This window comes from Acanthochromis polyacanthus, chromosome 5 (genome assembly GCF_021347895.1).
Source record: "Acanthochromis polyacanthus isolate Apoly-LR-REF ecotype Palm Island chromosome 5, KAUST_Apoly_ChrSc, whole genome shotgun sequence".
Taxonomy (NCBI): domain Eukaryota; kingdom Metazoa; phylum Chordata; class Actinopteri; family Pomacentridae; genus Acanthochromis; species Acanthochromis polyacanthus.
The window spans coordinates 22,944,751-22,968,159 of record NC_067117.1 but is presented as its reverse complement, the minus strand read 5'-3'; the positions used below and the strand labels follow the sequence as shown (position 1 = coordinate 22,968,159).

At 40.8% G+C, this 23,409-nt stretch overlaps 1 protein-coding gene across 1 annotated transcript; it reads right to left on the bottom strand.

Moving 5' to 3' along the window:
• Nucleotides 1-12,551: 12,551 nt before the first annotated feature.
• Nucleotides 12,552-18,903, bottom strand: LOC110955283 (inositol hexakisphosphate kinase 2-like). Its single transcript, XM_022200213.2, has 5 exons — nt 18,144-18,903; nt 16,245-16,479; nt 15,444-15,628; nt 14,747-14,922; nt 12,552-14,029 (listed from the first exon to the last, which is right to left on the bottom strand). The coding sequence occupies exons 1-5, from the start codon at nt 18,421-18,423 to the stop codon at nt 13,367-13,369; spliced, it is 1,539 nt and encodes a 512-aa protein (XP_022055905.1). The 5' UTR covers nt 18,424-18,903; the 3' UTR covers nt 12,552-13,366.
• Nucleotides 18,904-23,409: the final 4,506 nt, after the last annotated feature.

The following is a 23,409-nucleotide window of genomic DNA, read 5'->3' as shown; positions in this document are numbered from 1 at the left end:
CAGATGATATTGCACAGGAGTGAAGTCACTTCTGTTGTATACTGTAGTTGTGGAACCTACATATACTGATGTTCAGCATGTCTGCCACCTGCACTACAAGTGCTGCTTACACCTTAATGCAGCTATATTTATTTAGGATATTTTTATTTTATTTATTTATTTCTTTTATTTATATCCCTTGTTAATCCCATGAGGGGAAATTCTGATTTTGATATTGATATTAGTTAAAACCTTTTTTTTCAGCATTAGTTCTTTTATTGTTGACACTTTGGACACATTTTGTTAATAGGACTTGCATACTTTTACCTAAATGATAATCTGAATGCAGGACTTTACTTTTGCTATATGTGAAATATGTCATCCACACCTGCAAGAAAACACCAGACACATTGACTGCGTCATTACAGAGCCTCAGAGATTCAGTTTCCTGTTACTTGACTATATTTGTTGTCCCTTTTTTCATTGCAGGTGACTGCAGGTCACATATTTTGAAAATGTGCCATTATTCTCACTCCAAAATTCAGAAGTGTCGTTATTATTATTGTGCCAGGAGGGGAAATTTGTATGAGTTCATGTAAGCACAATGAAAGAAAGGCAACAGCATCAACATGAAATAACAGAGTCAGAGTGCTAATTTTATTGTGAATTTAGTAATTCTAATGCCAAAAAAAGAGATGGATTCTTTAGTCTTTCAAATAGGTGCTCTGCAAATGTGATTTGAGGGCAACAGCTGGTCTCAGTTTTTACCACTAGAGCTCAGTGTTGTGTCAGTGGTGACATTTAACGATGGATGTGGTGTGTGTGTGTGTGTGTGTGTGTGTGTGTGTGTGTGTGTGTGTGTGTGTGTGTGTGTGTGTGTGAGTGTGTGTGTGTGTGTGAGTGTGTGTGTGTGTGTGTGTAGTAGTAGTAGTTTTTGTTGATGCTGATCTAGAAAACATGACGATAAGCAGAAGTGTGTCAGATGAAAGCAAAAGCAAATATTTAAATGAAGCCCCTGCAATAATTCAAGGCTGTGGTTGCATGTAATGACAAGATTTCATCATTTCTGCTATACTGCTGGATTGAACGGTGATGAGCGCGGTGCTGGTGGCACATTTAGCCACTGACCCATAATAATCAAACAGCAGCACAATGACAAATGGAGCTTGCAGCTATCTGTTCATTTGATCAGTTTACACTCTGTGGACAAACCATCATCCAACACTTGATTTATTTTTCAGCAGAAAAATGCACTGCACACACACACACACACACACACACACACACACACACACACACACACACACACACACACACACACACACACGTGTCTGGTTCTTATATCCCCGTGGGGACTTACCACTGACTCCCATTCATAGCTAACCCCTAACCCTTACCCTAACCCTAAACCTAACCCAGACCAAAACAATGCCTAACCCTAAAGAAACTTTTTTGCACTTTTACTTTTTTCAGTAACAACAACATGGCCAAGAAAACACTGTTTCCCCCCGTGGGGACCTCATTTTTGGTCCCCACCATGATGCGAGTCCCCACCGAGATAGCATGGAGTCAGGTCAAAGTCCCCACCAAGTCCCCACCGGTACACACACACACACACACACACACACACACACACACACACACACACACACATACACACACACATACTGTTTTTTTTCTATCATTGTGGGGACCTACCTTTGACTCCCATTCATATCTAACCCCTAACCCTTACCCTAACCTTAACCCAGACCAAAACAATGCCTAACCCTAAAGAAACATTTTTGCACTTTTACTTTTTTCAGTAACAACAACATGGCCAAGAAAACACTGTTTAAACTTGTGGGAACTGAAATGAGGTCCCACAAGTGACATTGTTGTCGGTTTTCCTACAGTTGTGGGGACATTTGGTCCCCACAAGTATAGCCAGCACCTGACTACACACACACACACACACACACACACACACACACACACACACACACACACACACACACACACACACACACACACACACACACACACACACACACACAGGGCAGAGAGTGGTTGGGATCCTGCTCATCTGCCCTCAGATAAAGAGATATTTGTTCATGTGGTTACATAATGACCACGGAGCTGTGAGCCAACACAGAGGTGAGGACAAGCAAATACCACACAGGCCCCTCCAGTCTCTGCTTTTCACAGCACTTTGAATAGTCTGTCATGTTCTCCATTCAGCGAAGAATTTCTCCTGTCAGTCATGTGGAAAATGTGTCAGACTCCATCTTTGAAATGTCAAACATCCATTATTATCAATTTGTGTGAATCTATTCCTGAGTGAATCACATTCATTTTTAAAGGAAAATAAGTGAATCAGAAATGAAATTGGCAATCAGCAGTCGTTTAATGACTCAAGAAAGATAACAGCCTGAATCACCATGTGTAATCATTTCCTCAGTGCCAGATAATGCAAACAGTCTGTGATAATGGACAGCCACATATTTGTTATCTTTTTAGACAGAAGGAAAATCCAAGCAGATAAAACACACATGCTGATATATTTTTCCAACAGCATAATGTTTGTTCCACAGTAAACGTGTTTCCATGTGTTGGTATCTGCAACCTTCACTTATGTAATACGTGAAACCTTGAGCCATGAAAAGAAGCAAAACACACCATTTACATTTTAAATTTGCATATGAACTGGCAAAGTAGGAGGACAAATTGTGCCTCAGACTCAAAGACAAAACTATCACACAGTCTGTACCAGAAGTATTCATACAGTGCTTCAAATGAAATAAAATAAGATTTCCTTTTTCACTCACTCTGAAAGATCTGTCATATATATTTAGACAGAAACTTTATTGAAGTCTCACGGATGAGATCAATCAACTGTAAAAATTCACTTCTATTTCTGGCAAAACAGAATAAATGACAACAAAGTAGTTATTTAGTGATGATCCTGTAGCACAATAACAGCATGTAGTAAATTATTACAGTGATAAAACCTATAAATGTCTGTAAGTGTAAGATTTCTGTGTGTTACTCTGTGGAGCTTGGAATGATGTCTATTAAAATCAAGTGAAAAATTTTCATTGTTTACTCGTGTCAAAAAGAGTCTGATGGAGAGTTTCGATTGCACACATCAGTATGAATACTTCCAAACAAAAACGCTAAAATGTTTTTAATTTTTATAGACAACACGTTTGAATTTCTACAGATTAGCTCAAGTAAATGCAATATAATTTTACTTTCCTAATTACCTGATAAATAGTTTCGCATATAAAATGAAGAAAACAAATGAAAGAATCTGGAGCCAGAATCTTTTGGCATTTTTTCCTAAAAATAACTTTAACAATAGTTTTTTCTTTGTTAAAGGGAATAATTGTCTAATTTCTGCTCTGTGTAATTTAACATAGGTTGTCAATATTTGTTTTAGCTTAAGTACATTTCCTCATATTTACTGAGCTAAAGAAGCCAGCTTGATGAAGAACATCTCACAAAGAAAATATCACATGCAGCATTTTTACTTCTTAGAGAAGCCTCAGAGTGACTTTTTTTTGCCAGTTCCAACAAACACTAACAGATGAATGTCAAGTGATGATCCTCTCTTATCATTAATGAAACACATAGCTATAATTTAAAACATTAGTGCATTCTTTATCCTCTTTAATCACACCTTCTATTTCTAGAAAAGCGTTATGATGCAGAACCAAACTCATTCAGTGTGTTAATTAACTCCCCCCACATAAACTGCTGCTGTCATAAAATGCATCACATTTCATGGTATCCACCCTAATGTGTTCTGACCTCGTTTTCAGGACAAAACGTACACACTATGCTGAATTTAACCTACACATAACTCGACACATATGCCTCCACATAGTCATGTTGTGCAGAGTGACACAGATGAGCTGAGTGCCTGAGGTGTAGGAGGCAGATATGGGAAGAGGGAGGATGCTGGTGACTAGTCGGCTCATTTGCATCATTCCAGATGATGCAGATTTTATCTTCCACATTTCTAGAGATGAGTAAATGTAAACAATGAAGTGCTGCTGCCAGTGTGAAAGTGTATGTCTGTCTGTTCTAGTCAGTCAGTGGGCAGTTTCACTGAATAGCGATGTAATGGATGGTGTGAAAGATAGCTTTGAAAACAAGACAGATGAAACAAAAGGTTATAAAAGTTAAGCTAACTGCGCTTAGTTTATGAAACACTTAGTTTATAAAGTATCTACCAACCGTATCCATCTACCTTAAAAGTTTTCTCTTTTCATTGCTTTTAACATTGAATCGTGATTCATTTAATGAGACTTTTGTCAACAACAAAAAAATTACAAAAAGCACTCTTTCATGTCAGAGTGAAATCAAATTGCCACAAAGTAATGTCAGTTAATTCTAAATACAAAATGTAACAGAAGTAACTGTTACATCCCCTTTGAAGTGACGCACCAAAGTCAGCACAGGTGCAGTTGTTGCTAGAAGTCACACAGTTAGCGAAATGGAGCTCATCTGTGTGTACTAAATGTGTCTCAAGTGATTGTAGGACAAAAACACCTGCATCTGGAAGGTCCAATCACTGGTGAATCAGTGCTCCTGGTTATAACTACACCATGAAGACAAGAAAACACTACAGGCAACCCAGCGAATAGGTTAAAAGCAAAAATCAGGTGATGGATACAAAAAATGTCCATGTCACTGAATATATCATGGAGGAAAGTAATGGCACATGTGTAAATCTGTCTGGAACAGGTCGTCTTCAAACACTGAGTGATCAAGCAAGAAAGAGATGAGTGAGGGAGGCCACCAAGACATCTATGATTCCTCTGAAGGAGTTACAAGCTTCAGCAACTGAGATGTGACAAACTATGCCAACTGTTGCCTGTTTTTCACTAGTCAAAGTATTCTTTGACAGTAGAAAAAAAGAAAGTCACTGTTGACAAAAAGCTGATATTAAATCTTGACTAGAGCTCACCAGAAGGCATGCTGGAGACTCTAACGTCAGCTGGAAGAATGTTGTTCGGTCTGATGAGACCAAAATTAAACTATTGGGCCATCAGACTAGATGCTGTTTGTCAGACACTGGCCACCGTCACAAACACACTGTCCCCATCGTGAAGCATGGCGGTGGCAGCATCATGGTGTGGTGATGCTTCTCAGTAGCAGGTCCTGAAAGGCTTTTAAAGGTAGAGGGTAACATGAATGCAGAAAAGTCTAGGAGGACAAGCTGCAGCCTGCAAAAGAGCTTCAACTTGGGAGAAGATTTGCTTTCTAGCCAGACAATGACCTGAAGCTTTCAGTCAAAGCTACACAGAGATGTTTTAAGGACAACAAGATGAATGTTCAGAACACAGACCTTAATCCAATTGAGAATTTGTGGCCGGACTCAGAATAAGCTGTTCGTTTATGATCCCCATTTAACATGATGGAGCTTCAGTAATTGTGCAAGAAAAGAATGACGTAAAATTGCAGTGTCCAGATGGGAGAGGCTTTTTGAGACCTATCTGCCAAGATTCAATGCTGTAACTGCAGACAGGGGTGCATCTAGTAAATACTGGCTTGATGGTGGTGAATAGTTATGCAATTATTTATTTTAAGATTTATAATTTTTATAAAGTACCAAAATTTAGTAGCAATCTATTTTCACTTTGACGTAAAAGGCTCTTTCTTTGGTAAACTGTTGTCACCATCGCAAATTATACTAGCTGTGATTTTGAAAAGCAGTGTAAGGCTTCCAAGGGGGCTGAATACTTTTCAAAGTACTGCATATGCTTAAATCATTCTCATTTATGAATCTTTTTTAGCTTTTTTAGCCTTGTTTGACCGCGTTTGCTTCTTCAGTTAGAATGACAGCGAAAGTCTTACCTATGTACAGATTGAGATTAATAGATGTGTGCGCGAGTTTGTGCGTTAGACACCTGGATAATCATGTCACAGTCCTGTCCGTCATGTTTCTCATGTTTATGCAAGTCCTGAGCTGCATGCCAGCTGGGAGTACACACATTATACACACAGGCAAAAACACGCATGCATGCAAATCCTATTTATGTATATGAAGGGCTTATGCAAACCCACCGCAGGGGATAAAGTCATGAGCACAAGAGAGTTGGAGCCATATCAGAGGGTGAAGAATATCCCAAGACAGATGAATAGAGAGAGACGAATTACAAGCTTTGGCTATAATATTTGAATTCAATTTCATAAGTTTGTCACAACGCCATATCTGGCACCTGTCTGTCACTGAGACCATGTCAGGCTCTGTTTGGCTACAAAATGTTTCACAACACTTGTATTCGTAGTATTTATCCTTTTTCCCCCTAAAACCCAAACTGCTGTAATCCATGACTAATCCAATCGAGTCCTGGCAGTGAAATATGAAGCCAAAATAACACCCAAACACTGATCTGAGAGGGCAGAAAGTCTTGCTTTATTTGACCTTCATGGTTGTGCTTGAATAAACAGCGTGTTCCGTGTTAATCTGGGCCTGTGACGGTTCATTACAGTAATTAAGAGGTCAGTGTAAATGAGTTTGACAGGTTGGACCGGCGTACTGTGGGTACAACAGGAGCCTCAGGCCAGTTCAAGGCCCGATGCCCAGCAGACAGCGTCACCGCTTCAGTTGCGTAACGCTCTAATTACATCTTGGCTTGATTTTGCTTTCCCTCTCTTGCATTTATCGTCCATTTTTCTGGCTGTTTCTGTAACGGGACAAGCATTCCAGGCCTCCATGCCCCGTGCTGGCATTTGATGTTCTTAGGAAGAGTCAGTTTAATTGTATTTAGAGGTTCAAACCTGCCAAACATGGGTCATGTTTGTGTTATCATGGTTTCACTGCTGCTGCACATGTAACAGCAGGATGAAGTGGGGGACTGGGGATTTGATGAACTGAACGAGTTAGAATGGAATGGGGTTATGACATGATTTTATTCTCCGTTGATAAATAATCATTAGATCCTGTTACATCATCTTGTGATATTTGTCCTGAATATTTCATAAATCATTTATGGAAGCACTGGTTCAGTTTTTTGTTTGTTTTGTATCCACTTTATCTTTATGTAATATAAAATGGTTATGTTACATATCATGGTGAAGTGTAACAAATTGGTTCAATGTGAAGAATTGTCTGTCAAACTGAGTGGATTCAGACAATCTGATGACTTAGAACACATTTAAAGAAATATCTTCAACTAAAATGCACTTGGTTTTGCTTAACAGATTATTTCTGTAATTTTTAGAAATACTGGAAAATGATTTTTAAAAAATGACAAAAACAAACAGTGAATTTAGATGCCTAATGTTAAATATACTAAAAAAAAACTGTAAATGAATAATCACGAAATAATGTATTTTTCTTCATGTAAAAAACTGTCAAAATACATTTACCAAGTTTATTGTAGACACATAAACATTTTTTATTTATTTAATAAGTTACTATAACTGCTAAATTAAAGTTTAAAACTGAAAATATGTTTCTAAAATTTGATACGAGTGACAATTCACAGGAAATTAAGTGTCATTTTCAGAGTTTTATACATATTAATTTGTTAAATGACAGACATGTTGTAGAATTACTGAAGTCTTCTAGCAAAACTGTTGAATGAATCAGTGTATAACACCAATAAGCATTGATTATGGGTCAAAATGAGTGAGGTGGTGTTCGGTGTTTTTGTCGCTAAGAGTATGTAAGGGTTTATCTAGCAGTGGGCCACCATGACAGAGACTAGTGTAGGGGTTAATGACCTGCAGCCGGTCTTTGTGTGTAAGTAATGAGCCTGTGCTTGATAATCCCATTATCCTCAGCTCTACCTTTAATTTATTGCAAAATAGTAAATATTAGCACAAAAATATGCTAAAGAAAAGTTGTCACCGTGATAAACCGGTTAAACATCAGCATGATAGCCTTGTCATTCTAAACATTTCAAACTACTGCTGCACCTTGATCTTCTGACTGAGGATGCAGTCTTGTTTCACATTTATAAAACTCGTGTCTTTGTGAAATGTCACCAGTTGGCCTGATTAGAAGAAATTCAGAGATAGTTTAATCAGAGCAACTAATGAGAGCTGAAATTAGAAATAGGTCTCTTGAACAGAATGAGGTTGATGTCTTTATTGAAGATCTTTAATCTGCTGTATATGTTTGGACAAGTAAAGCAACTTTATGTCCTGTAACAAAGATCAGGCAGCCTCTTCTATCTTAATTAGTTACTTGTAGATCACTTGTTCTCTGACATTAAAGGATCTTTGTTTCATTTAGTGTCAAAAACTCTTATTGATTAAATTTGGTAAGACAATAAAAGGTGGCATTTCTAGGTTGAATGTAAAAACTGTTCAGATCCTTAAAAGTACCAGCCCAAAAATGCAGAAGAACACAAATACAAGTTAAAGTCCTGCATGAAAAATCCTCCTTGAGTAAAAATGCACAAGTATTTAAAATAAGTTGTAGATAAAGTATGTATAAGTAAAAGTACTGGTCTGGTAACTCTGGCTGACATCTTATTGCACATGACATCTTTAGATTGTTATTAGTGGAGCCAGTTTGAGCTCCTTAATATCCAGTTTTATATACATATGCATCAAATAAACTTAAAGCACATTTACATGAGTAATAAAGAAAACTAAAAAACAAAAACAAAGTGTTCATATGCAGGTATAGTTTCAGTTTTTGGACTTTTTCTCTAATATTTGATTTTCTTTGAGATATCTGTTCATTTGGACATTTATTAAAATGAAACCAGGTGAGAGGGTTAGAGGGGAAATCACTATTTAGTGAAACTGTCAACAACTAAATGATATCTGCAATATGAGCCTGATTATGTACTGCTTTTTGGAAGAAGCCAAAAAGATTGGAAACCACTGGCTTAATCTTGTGTTACATTTTTAAGCCCACCTAAAACTGTCTTAGCACAGTTGTTTATATTTCCCTGTGAAATCTAGTGGAGTGGAATAACAAAGTGGCATGAAATGAAACAACTGAATTAAAATACAAATATCTTTAAACTGGACTTAGCTACTGTAGGTCATGAGGGAGTGTTGCAGATTTATCAGGAACAATAGGTCCTGATGTATCTCTGCCTTCTCATCACACAGTGCTTATAGTAGCAGCTGTCTAATCTGTTTCAAACTGACCTAAAAACCAGCTTCACACTGTCTGTGTGAGCAGGTGCATCTCCACATAGATGCCTCACTGGTGGCAGAACTCTAATCAAATCATATACAGATTTTTAAGCAGGTCAGGAGATTAATCCTCACAGCCATCATCATTTTAGTCACACAAGATTTATTTTTTTCTGCATAATCTTCATTAGCAAAAAGGAGTCAAGAGGCAGCATCAGCACTCGGTCTGTCTTGTTTTCTTTCATCACTTCCTCGTTACATTACTGACCCGTTTATGTAACTGTCTGTGCAGAGCCTGTCACCGTCACATAAGCTCAATTTAACACCTGTCACAACAGGCTTGGCTGAGTTTTTGATTCATGCAGCTCTGGCTCTCTGTCAGCATGAATCTCAGAAAAAATTCTCACTTTGCTTCCTCTTAGCTAAAGAGGAAGCAAAGTGAGAATTTTTTCTGAGATTCATGCAGCTCTGGCTCTCTGTCAGCATGAATCTCAGAAAAAAAATTCTCACTTTGCTTCCTCTTAGCTAAATATATCGTCTCTATGTGCACATTCTGCTGCTCATTTTGGCATTTGTGTTCAATTGAATATGAATAAATTATGTAATTATAAGTATATATTTTTAAAAAACCAAAATCACACTGTAGCTGTAAAAACTGGAGAAGTGTGTGGCATCTCTTATTAAATGAAGCAGACAACTGAATCTGTTGAAATAGGAGATTTGTGCTCACATGAAAACACAAAATTCTTGGTATGGCCATGGTGTGGAAAAATAAAAAGCATCAGTGCACTTTTGACAGAGCGGTACTTGCTGGTTTTAACCCCCCACTCTGCCTGTACAGCCTGAGGCAGCAATGTGCAGGCCTGTGCACTACACTGTGTGTCGGACAATGAAGCAATTCTCAGATGGCAGTGAGAGGATGCAGTGAGACATATGATGCTGGGGATCACATGTAGGAGACAGTCATCCTGAACGTCACATACACAAGGTAGTGTTCACAAACTACACTCCTCAAATGATTGTTGCTAAAAGACAAAAGACCTGTGTGATATTTTTTTGTGTACACACATGAAAGAGGATGAGTTCATTGGAGGTTTATAAGAGGAATTAAGCTTAAATTATGTAAATTACATTACAAACATTAGCACGGTTACACAAACAAGAATGCAAACACCCAGAAATAAAAATAGAAACCTCTGTGTTTCTCCTCATGTTTGCATGTTACGTCATATCTCTGAGTAAGAGTCAAGGATAGGTCCTACAGCCGAGAGGACACTGGAGCTGGGGTCATCTGAGCTGTCCTCAAATATTTAGAGGAGCAAGATTGTGGAAAGTTCACCACCTTTCAACAGAGTATTAAATGAAAGTGCTTCACGGTTGTAAGAGAATTGAGAGAGTGATTTGCTGAAAAAGAAGGAAACAAGATGACAGAAGTGAACAAACAAGGTTAACCTGAATGTACAGTTGGTGTTGGATGCCTTTTACAAAGTACAACGGGAATATTGTTTCACATCGATCATAAAAGTGTGAACCTGTGTGTGTTTTATGTGCGATGGGTGACATCGAGCTCATTAGATGTTGAAGCAGATTTAATTATAGTGACAAAAAATGTGTTAATATATTGATGAACAGGGGTGTGACTCCAGTGGCCTAAAAAGCTATGACACTATTTCGTTTCTGGCAAAAAGCTGCTGTTGCCATAGCGATTTTAACCACTGTTACATAAGTGTTCTACTTAGTGTGGCAACCTTCACAAAGCAATGGGCTACAAGGACGCATATGCACACGTGTCCTACAGTGGCATCCAAGAGTTATAGCATAGACTAACTGTAAATCTATAGTATGCAGGCATTGTAATAAACAGACGCATACACAAACAGACAATACACAATGCAATGACTGAATGAGATCATTCTGATGGTTGAAAGCAGCCCACTGACCCTGAGGCTGTTATGCAACATTGGTTACCACCCCCCCCCAGCAGAGAGGAGATGCAAGAGCTTATCTTCTCCATCATTCCATCCTCTCGTCTGTCAGTCTCTCCATCCGCCTGCAATCACACAACAGGGGAACATCACATGCATGTCTTGCTTCAGAGACGACCCTGGATTTGCCACGGATCTCTGACACTTCATTAAATGTGTTAAATGCTGTCCTCTGAGGGTCCCCTGTAAATACAAACGCATGTGCTCATAAAGCCCCCTAACCCTGCCTTGACCCAGACTCTCAAAGATTAAAGTGTCTGTCTGCTCTGTAACCCAGTAAAGGGCTTGACCTTACATTGTGCTATCCTAAACTGCTGCAGGATCAGCAGGAATGACTATCAGGCATACAGTATTTAAGAAGTATGCATAAGCAGACCAGCCGTATTTTGAAAGCAGTGTTTACTTACAAAGATAATAATATGAATTTAATATACATACAGTGAAAAACAATTTCCAAAAATAACAACGGCAATTTTCATGTGATGTTTGACCTTTCTTTAGTTCACTTAAACACAGTTATTGGTTATAGTAAGCATGAATGTGCATTTGTCTGATCTCAAGGGACAACATGTTCACATCCAATACTCGGCACGCATGTGACAGATGGAGATACGCAGGAGGTCACTATTTTCAGCATAAACTAAACCAGGCGCACAGCCTCTATAGTACACTGTACTATGTGACAAACAAAAGAATAAAAATACATCCCTGAGAAAGTGCTATGTCCTAATTTTACAAGCAAGCACAGTGAAATGTCAAACATCAAAATGCTCCTGTAAATAATGACCTTGGATGCAAAACTGATTGATTTGATATTTGCGTGGCAGATGGATGAAAGTTGGTGGCAGCAGCACAGTACATTCCAGAGAGAGGACACTGAAGTGGTAATGGCCCGTGTGCTCTGTTGACATAAGCCCATGTCTGCTTAACAGCTTCCCTCCACACCGACCGCTGCCTCTCCTCACATCACACAAAGCCTGCAACTCGCCTCCTTCCTGTCTGCCTCAGACCGGCTGGAGATGACCAGGACTGGCTGAGGCTGCCGTCATCCTCCTCTTTCCAGTCATCTCTGTCTGCGGCAGATACTGTTGGATACTGAGGAAAACAAGGCTGTAGCTAGATTTGGGGAATCTTGCATCTTGGCTGCACTCCACAACGTTACAGGGTGCATCTACAGTCGGCCTCAGGCTTGTCATGTGCGCCGGTTATTTTCTTCCCAGCAGGTGGTGGGCCTCCAGCGCTCGGCTGTACTCAGTTGCAGTCCGATCATATTTTCCAGGGCATCTATAGAGATATTTAGTCTTTCATCATGGGATTGTACCGACTGACTTCCAGAGAGAGGTCATTTGCCTACACGCCTGAGGAACGATCTTACTTTGCGAATGTTTACATAAAGCTCATTTTCTGTGACATTTGAACCAAATGTGAGCTCAAAACTCAGTGACTGGAAAGATTCTCCACCAGCAGCCCCAAGTATGAAAGAAGACACTGAAGTTACACAAACCAACATCTTTAATTTCTCCTCCAACAAACTGTGGACAACACAGATATACAAGATAGAGGTATCCAAACATGTCAAATAACAATATTAATGAATATCATTATTGTAACATTAATAACATGGAATGTACTACTCTCCATTCACATTCTTTTTTGAACTTTTAGTTTATTTTATGAAACATGTCAAATAAATAAATGGCTCTATATCATCTGTTTCTGAAGCCTATATGAATATAGTCTCTGAGTGAAGATGAGCAGGGGGAGAAGGACGGTCGAATCAACCGGCGAAAGAGAAGGATGAAGGGTGTGAGCTCAGTGGCTCTCGTCCTTATACGGCTCACTCTCTCTTTGATAGCCCTGTCTCAGTCTAAACGCATACTCACTCAGCAGAAAGTCTTGAAGTGCATACTCGTGTGCAAAATGACGACACCTTCTTTGGAAATCAGACACAAAGAAAATGTCTCTACCCTCTCACTCTTCAAACTGCTTTTATTTGCTGCCTACCCTTCATCTTCACGGTTAGGTGGGTTAACACAGAACGATGACAACGGGTAAATCACTGCATCATTCACACAGATGGCTCTTCTATGTTACTTGCAAGTTTGTTTCATATCCCGAAGACGGACGTACACAACATCGAAAAGCACCGTTGGCAGAAACAGGAAGGAGGTCCAACGAAAAGACCAGCTACAACAAGGTCCAATTTTGAAGATGAGATTAGAAATCTCCGTGTAGTCCTTCCCGCCTCTGTTCCTCCAAAGGTCAGAGAGTGTGTTATTTTGTCTCTATGTTTGACTTAATGTGTGTCTTCAGTCTGTGCTGTGGTTCTCCAGCTCAGAGATGATGGTGATCAGGTTCTGGAGACCAAATATGTAGCCGCTGTCCTGGCCCTCATGAACCACACTGTCCTCCCGGTAATGTCTGCAGGTGGTGTGGGCAAAGTCTATCATCCTCACATCCACCACGGGGCTGCGTGAGTCTGAGCGGGACAGACGAGCCTGGCTCATACCTGAGCTCCCGGCACTGCTGCTACTGCTGGAGCAACTGCTGCTGCCATCGCTTGATGTGGAGGGGCTGTGCGGAAAACCAAGTGCACCTGCAACTTCACCGTCCTCCTCCTCTTCCTCTTCCTCCTCCATTTCTGGTTCAGCTTCCACCTCCTCGTCCTCGTCCTCCTCATCCTCATCCTCTTCAGAAAGTCCATCTTCAGTGCGTCGGCGTGTGTGTTTCCTGTGTGGTGATCCATCATAGATGATGAGGAGGGAACTGGAGTAGAAGCGGTACGATTCGCATCCTTCCAGGGCAGCTTGCATGTCTCTGAGTCTGCTCAGCACCGGGGAGAGCAGTTCACGTCTCAGACGCCGTCCGCTGTGGAAGAACTGGAACAGAGCCTCCTTGAAGCCCGGCAGGGTCAGTTTGCGGCCATGATACTTGTTCATAAACATCAGCTGGCCTGTGTCAGATCGGTACACCTGCAGTGATGGAGACACGTGGAGAAGTTGGAAAAGTCTGCTTTAGAGTTTCAAAGTCAATTTATAGTCAGCTTTAATCTTACATTTTATTAATAAGTTCATAGAAATCTTTCGTGAGTTATTTATAATTTTTCAATACTACTGAAATAGTCATGGGAGTGAAGGAAACGGAAACATTTTGATGAGATCTAAATATAGTCTGATAGTGTTCTATTGTTCTCAAATGAAGAAAGTGTCAAAGTCAAATTTTCCTGCCTTTTGGTGCTCGACAGGTGCTAATTTCAGACCTCCATAAAAACCACAATTTAAGCAGCCTTTTGAAGAAGTAGTTCTAAGTATTAAGGCAAAATGTCACTTATGACTATTTCTTGACTGGGATCAGCACCTCCTTGGAGTCTCAACTGCTTGTCTGGCAGATAAATAACTCCTATAAAACATTAAATTGTCATTTTTAAATTTTTTTTTTTTACCAATTTTGTGTACACAGTGAATTTTTGTACAAACTAAGCAAATTAGAAAAGCACGAGTTGCAGAGTTGTGAGTAGATAGAAGTCTTTTGTGCTAAGCTAACTGTCTGCTGGCTCTAAACTTACATGTAACAAACAAAAATGAGAACTGTCTGAACCTTCTCATTTAACTTTCTGCAAATATCTCCGAATGTTTAACTCCTCCTTTAAGACAGAGTCCTGAAGGCAGAAGTTTGGTCTGAACGCTCACCTGCATGCCACAGAGGCGGACTCCTATTGAGGCTGATGTGCTCTGCTGACACTTGCGGATCTGCACGGCCTTCTTCTCCTCTGAAGCATCGTCTCCATGCTGCCGTGTGCCCATCTTCAGATCTAACACACACGGCACAGTGTGCTGCCAGGTTAGGTTCTCTAGCAGGATGAATTCTGTGAAACTGAGTCAAGGAGGAAAACCACCACCTTCTGCCACACTAACCACCTACCGACTTCAACCTGCTGGACAAAGATTGACTATAAAAAAAAAAAAAAAAAAAAAAAATGGATCAGATTTGTCCCTCCACAGGTTTCACTGCACTCACATTTATTATATTTCCACTGTTATAAGTAACATGAAGTGACAGTAATATCAAGTGACCAATGGGAGCACTTTCGAAACACAACTCCATGAAACAGAGAAACTGAAAGCGAGACGGTGTATTCGGTAAAAGGTCTCAGACAGATGCTGCAGGTACTGATAACCATGGACATCTTCTAATAACCTGCAAATAAACAGGTGTCAAGTTGTCCTGGTGGCTCAGTTGGCTAAAAACATGCTCTGGCCTGCAGTCTCTGGTGTATTTTATTGCCATCTCAACGACGTGTAACCCTGTTTCTCTCCTCTCTGTGATGATAAATTTTGTTAAGAGGGAATTTTTAAACAGTGCAGCTTTCAGACAGTGAAAGGATACTGTACTGGTTGCGGTGCTTTGCATTCTCTTTCATCCTCTGCAGGTGCTGCTGGTGACACTTGAGGCTCCAGGGGTTGTGTTTGAGCTGTGGGACGGCGTTACTGTGACTGTGCTCCAGTCGATAATACAGCACCTCGGCCTGCTGCAGCCACTCCAGCTCCATGTCCTCGGGCAGCATGTGAACACTGAGTGACGGACACAGAGAGATCCTTATTAGATTTATAGGCAAACCAGAGAGAACAAACAGCATGTGCACATAGCTAAAGTATGCCACGTGGTCGGTAGAGCATGAAAAATAGAGCAGTGCCATTCTCCTGTAGTCAACCATCAACCAGCATCCTCCTTCTAGTTGTTTCTGCTTCCTGAAGACCATGCCTGACTGAGTCAATGTATTGTGCTTGTATGTAAGGACAGACATGCCGTTATGTAACTCTGAGTCTGTGACCCTCCTCTAGCTGCAAAGCCCAAGGGCTCAGCCTTTTGCTGGATTTAAAGCCACTTCTGCCACTGGCTGTATGTGTAAGTCAGCTTGTGCGTCACGACTAGATTAACAAGAGTCTTCAGACTACAGCTTTACCATTAATGGAGAACTATGAAGGAGCTATGGACTAAAGTTGGTTAAAATATGCCACGGTTGTATAATGTATCGGAAAATGCATCATCTTCTGTTTCACTGACATGAGCTGTGATATCAGTGACTCACTTTGCCCCCACCTGTTGACGCATCGACTACATATTTATCTGTATCATGAATCCCTGAGGGAGCTGCTGTTTGTGTTGGGACATTTTCTTGTATCTCACCTCTTGTCCTTGTCTTTACGAGAGTGGCGGATTCGGCCATCTTTGCTGTAATTTTCACTGTCCATGAGCAGTGAGGATGCCATCATTTTCCCCCACTTGAGCATCTTACTCTTGGGCTCACAGTCTGTTGAATGGTCCTTGTTCTCTAGATCTGCTGCTGGATCACTGTGGAGCGGGTAGGCGATCAGGCAAAGATTCCCTTCTTCATCCTCCTCAAAGCTTACCGACACCACACCTGGGACAAGAACAGAGATGGAGACAGAAAGATATCTTTTAAAACTCATTTTTATGCAGCAGTACAGAGAATGTGCTCAACACAAACACACACAAAAGTACAGTAAAGCAAGCAGGATAAAAGAAGTCTCTTCAGTGAAATCTCTTTAGTGCTGTATGTACTGTATGTAATTTTAGCAGTAGCAAGATTGAAAGAAGAGATCTGTGTTTGAGAAATGTGTGTTAAACTGTCTGACTCTCAGCTCTCAAAGTACACCAATAAGCTAAAATAATGGCCCACACACAAAAGACAAAAGGCTACAATAACTTAATTCAACAACCTGTTTATTTATTAGCAACAATTTCATCTCACACAAAATAGTCAGCAGTACACACACTGTATATCATGCAGCAACTACAATTCAACACTGCACACAAACACAAGGTGTGATGCCAAAAAGCTTCTAGCTTTCCGAAGCTTTCACATCCACAAAGCAAAAGCATATTTATATTTTCACATTTCTTCATTTGTTTGCATCATAAACAGCCACACTTTTTTCCTTCCATGTACGACTGAAGGAGAAGGCAAGACAAGGTGAACGAGAGAAGGACTGAAAAATAGAATTGCCTAAATGGAAAAGAATAAACTGTTGTCAGACTATTCAAGGTACAACGAAGAAAGAATAGACTTTAAATTCATCGTTCCATTATCACAGGGGTTGTTGCTGTAGTTCAGTATTCTGGAGGTGAACATTTAAAGCAGCAGTGGGGCTTTTAGGATGATCAGAGGGAAGAGACTGCTGTGTATCACTTTAATCTTCTTTGCTGGGGACACAAAGGAACCAGCTGCACTGGATCGTGAGGCAGCGTCTTAGGTAACATATAAAGGGGATGTGCAGTAGTAGAATAGGATGGAAAATGGTAAGGACATAGGAAGAGCTTCTTTGGGCCCTGTAGATTCTTGTTTGCTGTCAAAATGATTGCCTCACTCGTGTTTAAACCCTCGCACCCTCTGAATGAAAGAATGAACAGAAACTAAGAGGAGCTTGCAGATATGAGTGAGAGAAGCATTGCCCACTCTGAATAAGAGGCGGCATGTCAAACCAGTCCAGCAGAATTCTGTTTGGTAACGTCACTCACTGCGCTTCATTTCTGAAGATCTTACATGAGGTGTGGTGATGACTTCATCCAGGCTGTGGACTGATCCACAATCCTCTGGAGCTTTTCTGAAGCAATACCTATGTTGACCTTTTCAGGTGACCCCTCCAGCAGCACCTCCTCCTTCTGGATGTCACTTTGCATCCGTTTCAGCATGCCAGCTGTGTGCCAGGAAAGAAACAGATTCTCCCACCTGCCCAGCTGACTTACCTGTGTTAGTACAGCCTTTTACACACCACAACCAGCTGGCCTATCTGCAGGAGTCCCACTCACAGTCTCAGCTACAGCACCCTCTTGTGGCACATTTTGGTACACTGCTGGTGGGCACCTAAAAACAACCCTCATGCAGGGAGCTCTTGTCCTAAAAATCTCAAATGCACACACAACCTGCAAAAGTAGGTTCTGCGAAACATCTTTTCCCATCTAGACTTGCACATATGCATGCATAGCAGGCAGATAAAGCATATCAACACAACACAACACGACACAACAGGCATCACAAAGGTTAGACAGGTTTGTTTTCATTACCTCTGTACTGTGGGGTAAACTTCCTCATTGCAGCAGGCAGACTCTTGTAGAACTGATGTTCACGGGGAATGAGGGGCTTGCAGATGGTCTGCTCCCCAAAACGCAGAACGCAGGAATGTCCCCCCACCTGGTGCACGAAGGGCTCAAGCATCACCCCTTTCTCCATGTAGCACTGCTGGTGTTGCAGCTGATTCTTCAGCTGGTTCTGCTGCTGCTGCTGCTTTTGCTTTTGCTCTGCATCCCTGGCCTCCTGGGCCTGAGCCTCCACAGCCGGACTCATCCTCCTCTGGCCCTGACCACACTACCGCGAGCATTAGCCTGCTCACACACGGACACACAATGTGGTGGGGGCCCTATGTGGTAGGGACACACACACTCAGTCACACACTGCAGATCCCCAGAGGACTAGTCCTAGTGTGTCGCATTGAGATCGAAGGTTTGTTGCAAAATATCCTCACGACGTCGTCAGAGGCTGCTGTTGTGATGATGAGCTGCTTTGTCAGGGATTCTGCTGGTCGAAAACAAAGAACAGGAAGGAGGAAATAGAGGAGAAACAGAATAGACAGCTCAGGTTTAGTTGATACTTGATCTCTTCACTTCCTTGTCTGGCAGTTCTTGTAGCCGAGCAGAAACAGAAAGCCCTTTTATGTCCTTTAAATGTTAAGGTTTGGACCTGTGCTGCTGCGGCAGATGAGGCAAACAGAGACAGATCCTGCTTGTGCCTCCACTGCAGACTGAGCGCTCTCTGACAGCTGAAGCTGGCTCGCCACTGGTAAAGCTCTCGCAAGCCTGACACTCGGCCCGCCCCATCAGATGCAACCCTCCAATGACAAGCATCCAAAGCAGGCTGCTGGGTGGTAACCCTTCGAGGCAAAGAAGCAAGCAAACAAAGACAGTGGTGGGAGGGGGGAGTCTGGGGGAAGGGAGAGAGGAAAGAAGAATAAAAACAAGGAGGGAGGTCGAAGCTGAACTCAGCTGTTTCTCTGTCTATGTGACAGCAGGGTTTTAACAACCTGACAGCACAAGCAGGACTATTTCCTCATATAAAGTGAGCTGTAGGGAAGGGAGACTGCGAAAAACACAAACTGACATGCAGTGCAAAACAATCGTCAAATATTAGCAAAATTACTGACATAGAAAAAATCTGTCCTAAAAAAGCGAACAGCTTTGGCAGCATGTAATTAATAAGGATAGGGGGAAAAATGTAAAATAAAGATATCGTCATCTTCATTTTATATTCTAACTTTTTTTCACAATTGGAACGGTTCATCTTACACATTTACACAACATAACACAAGGCAAGTTTTGGTGTCGTTTTAAAATCTTACTAACGGTTGCGAGTTTAGTTGCTGATTAGATTATTTACAGTAAAGCTACCAAATGACTTTAACCCATAAATTCTGTTATTGCTAAAAAGTGTAACTTTACGCTGCCTTCACATTTTAAAGTAACACAAAATAGTTCCACATGTAGCCTTATAGATGTGTATATCGTGCATATATTTTACTTGTATATTGTGCATTTACATATTCTACTTAAGACACAAAAAAACTGATAAAACTGAACTCTGCAGAACACCACTTTAGGCTTACAGTGCAGAGTGAAGTGCATGTTTTGCTGTTCACAGTAAAGCCTGGCAAATACCAATTTGTTGTCATTAAGATACTCTTCCACTCTTTCAGTTTCAAGGATTTCTTCAAACGTCAGAGTGTGGTGTTATGAAGATAAGATGTTGTTATTCGGGGTGACGTCTGAGGTTTCTGAGAGCTCATGTTCTGACCACAGTGGAAACTATAATCCTCACCTCGCACCCTCCCAGCCCTTCTTGACACAGATTATCGTAGCAGGCAAAATAACAGCTGATTAAACCAATCACTTGCTGCTGCCTCCACTCAAGTCACTCTACCTTTAAACTGCTGGTGGGACAACACAGACAAGAACATCGTGTGTTGTTACCAAAACATATAAAATGTTAATCAGAGCATCGCTGCACGTTTGCAACCTCTAACAAATCATGATGTGTTGTTTGTCCATGCATGAACTAGTGTGCATTTCTGTGCATGCATGTGTGCTGTACATTACAGTTGGTTACTGGCTGGTTTTGCAGGGAACAGAGTCAGCACTAATCTCTTTAATCCTGCCTCTTGGAAACTGGACCATGACAAACAAGTAGAAAATAGCAACAGTTACACTTAACACACATGTATGTAAAGTATATTTTATACACATCGAACACAAGAAGCGGGATGGTCATGGTTACTCCTGAACGTCCCCTACACATGCTCCTGATATCTTTCATCAGTGGGCTCCAAAATGGACAGAGCACTCTTGACAGATATGGCCAGTTTGGTCCCAGCAGGGAAATCTCTGTTCTGTCATCTCTAACTCCTTGTGACCACTTTCTATTTTTTATCTTCATGGCCGAAACCACAACATGACATATGTTGGATTTTTTGGAGTCAGATGGCTGCACAAGTTTGAAATCCTGATTTAATTGTGACTAATATTGTATAATTCTATCTGTTAGCCAAGGCTTAAAGCAATCCCTGAGGTGTAGCACTGAGACCCTCGATTAAAAAAAATCACTGTTTGACCAGGTGCTTGTCTTACTGCACAAACAGGAAACAATGTCAATGTCAACACCCGTGTTGGACGTGACAGACAGTTGACAATGCCATAAAACCAGAACACCCTGCAAAATGTGAGAGTGATGGCTTCCAAATATAAAGTTCATATGAGATGAGGACTGTAAAACACACGACACACAGACACACACACACACACACACACACCACACACACACACACACACACACACACACACGTTTGTACTTCTATCTTAGTGAGGACATCCATAGGCGTAATGCATTTCCTAGAGCCTTACCCTAACCTTAACCATCACAACTGATTGCCTAAACTTAATCCTTACCCTAACCCTAACCAAACCTCAATTCATACCTGTTCTCTAAAAACAAGTCTTCACCCTCAAACATGGCTGTTTCAAAGTGAGGACCGGCCAAAATGTCCTCACTTTGTAAAAATGTCCTCACTTTGATAGTTAAATGCAGAAAATGGTCCTCACCATGTAGCAAGTACAAGAACACAACACACACACACACACACACACACACACACACACACACACACACACACACACACACACACACTTTGCAGAGAGTAGAAAAGCAATAAAAATGCTATTTAAATAAATACAAGAAAAGCTTTTTCTAGCCGTAACAATTCAGGCACCCGCGTCATCTCGCCAGCATCCACAGCCTCAAAAATAAACAATCAAGAATGTATGTAAATCTGACAATGATTAAATGTTGGAAGGTATAACCAATAAACTTTCTACTGTGTTCAGACGAATTTAACAGACACATGATGGAATACTGCAGCCCAAATTAGAAATGACCAATAACTGCTTAGAGGAAATTACAACTGACACCAACAGAAAAAAAAACGAAGGGAGAGGGAAATGAGTGCCATGGACCTTGAAAGAAATGGGACGTGCACAGCGTCGGGCTGTTTGCAGGGGCTTTTCACACTGCTGCCGAGGCACGTGGCATTCAAGAACGGACACGCTGAAATGTGCAGGTGACATGAGGTTGGAATTCCACAAGTCCTACATCCACAAAGCGTAGAACAATTGTGCAGTTTGAAGAACACCTCCTGACAAGATCACAGCTCTGGTGACCCTGACAAACAGAAGAGGACAGATCCTAATCTCTCTAACGAAGCCCATCAAGGAAACAGCTTTGCAATTCCAAACTCATTCTGACTTAAAATACACAACACACAGATAAGGTGTCAGTGGAGTGGACAGATTGTAAGGACACCTATGATGGAGGTCACCAGTCCATTGCAAGAATAACAGAGCCAAACAGAACATCATATTTTTATTACGAGCCATTTGCAAAGCTGAGTTTTCGGTTGTCAGCATCTCAATTCCAGCATTCAACACTCTTTCATAGCTGTTGCCATGGAAATAATTATGAACTACAAAAGAAACAGCAGCTTTAGTTAAAACTGAGCCAACAAATATGTTTACAACCTGACAGCACAAGCAGCATTATTCATCAGTTTGTTTTGAGCTGATGTCTTTGTTCTTGCATTAGCACTAAAACACACAAACTATTGCCAAAGCTGTTTTACAATACCAAAAGGTTATTTCAATTCTTTCCCATTTCATTTCACGCACACACACGGCATGTAATGGCCAAATTACAGTACAGAGGATGCAAACATGGACACAAGAGATCTTCCAAAAAAGACAGAAAAAGGAGCAGAACTCAAACCCTGACCGAACAGTAAGCCTACATTCATAATCACAACTTTAGAACAATATTTTTCTATTAAATGTTCTTTTAAATTGTCCCCCTACTTCCTGCTTCATATTCTTAAGTCATACCGACAGCTGCCTCAGAATCCTACTGTGATCACCAGGTTCAAATGACATCAAAGTGGCTCACTTGGCAATCTTAATCTGTGAGCTTTTATGTATCAACAAAACAAGCAGCAAAGAGGCAGAGTGAGAGCAGGTAGTGTCTTTGAGGATAACCAAGTGGGTCGATGCTATATTGAATCAGGGCTGTAGCTGATTCAGAGAGCTTTACAGCACGTTCAACTGTTTGAGAAAAACGTGATCAGAAGATACAGATTCTTATATGTGGATAGGAATTGTTTTCATCTTCAAGGGGTTGGTAGCACATTCAATGTTGAAGTACAAGCTTTTTTTTTTAAATTTGATATACATCATAATTGAATGACCTGTGTGTGAGATATGTCATTTTTTAACACTCAGTGCCGAAATTTGCAAAGGTCAAAAAGTAAGTGGACACTTGGAATTGTGTGTCATTTCAGCATTTAATTGAGAGCTGCGTTTAGGTTAAGGTCCTGTCTGTCAATATGAGGAGTAAAGGACGGTAGCATGCAAGTGAAGAAGACAACAATGAGGCTAAATATAGCTGTAGAAAAACAAGACTGAACAAGTCAAAATGAAATCCAGGATCTAGATGCACTTGTTTTCTTGTTAACAATCAGGACAAGTTCATGAATGGATTCATGGGTAAGATCAAGGCAGATTGCAGTTTACAAAAAAAGAAAAAAGAAAGCGGTCAGATCTATGAACTAATGCCACACAAGAATCTAGCTCTATCAAAATGATGGATGAAGGGTCAGGCCCGAATAGTTTTGGCCTCCGAATATTCGGGCCCTATTAAAGACGAATATCCCTCTTTAAAAAATATCCGAATATTCGGATACCA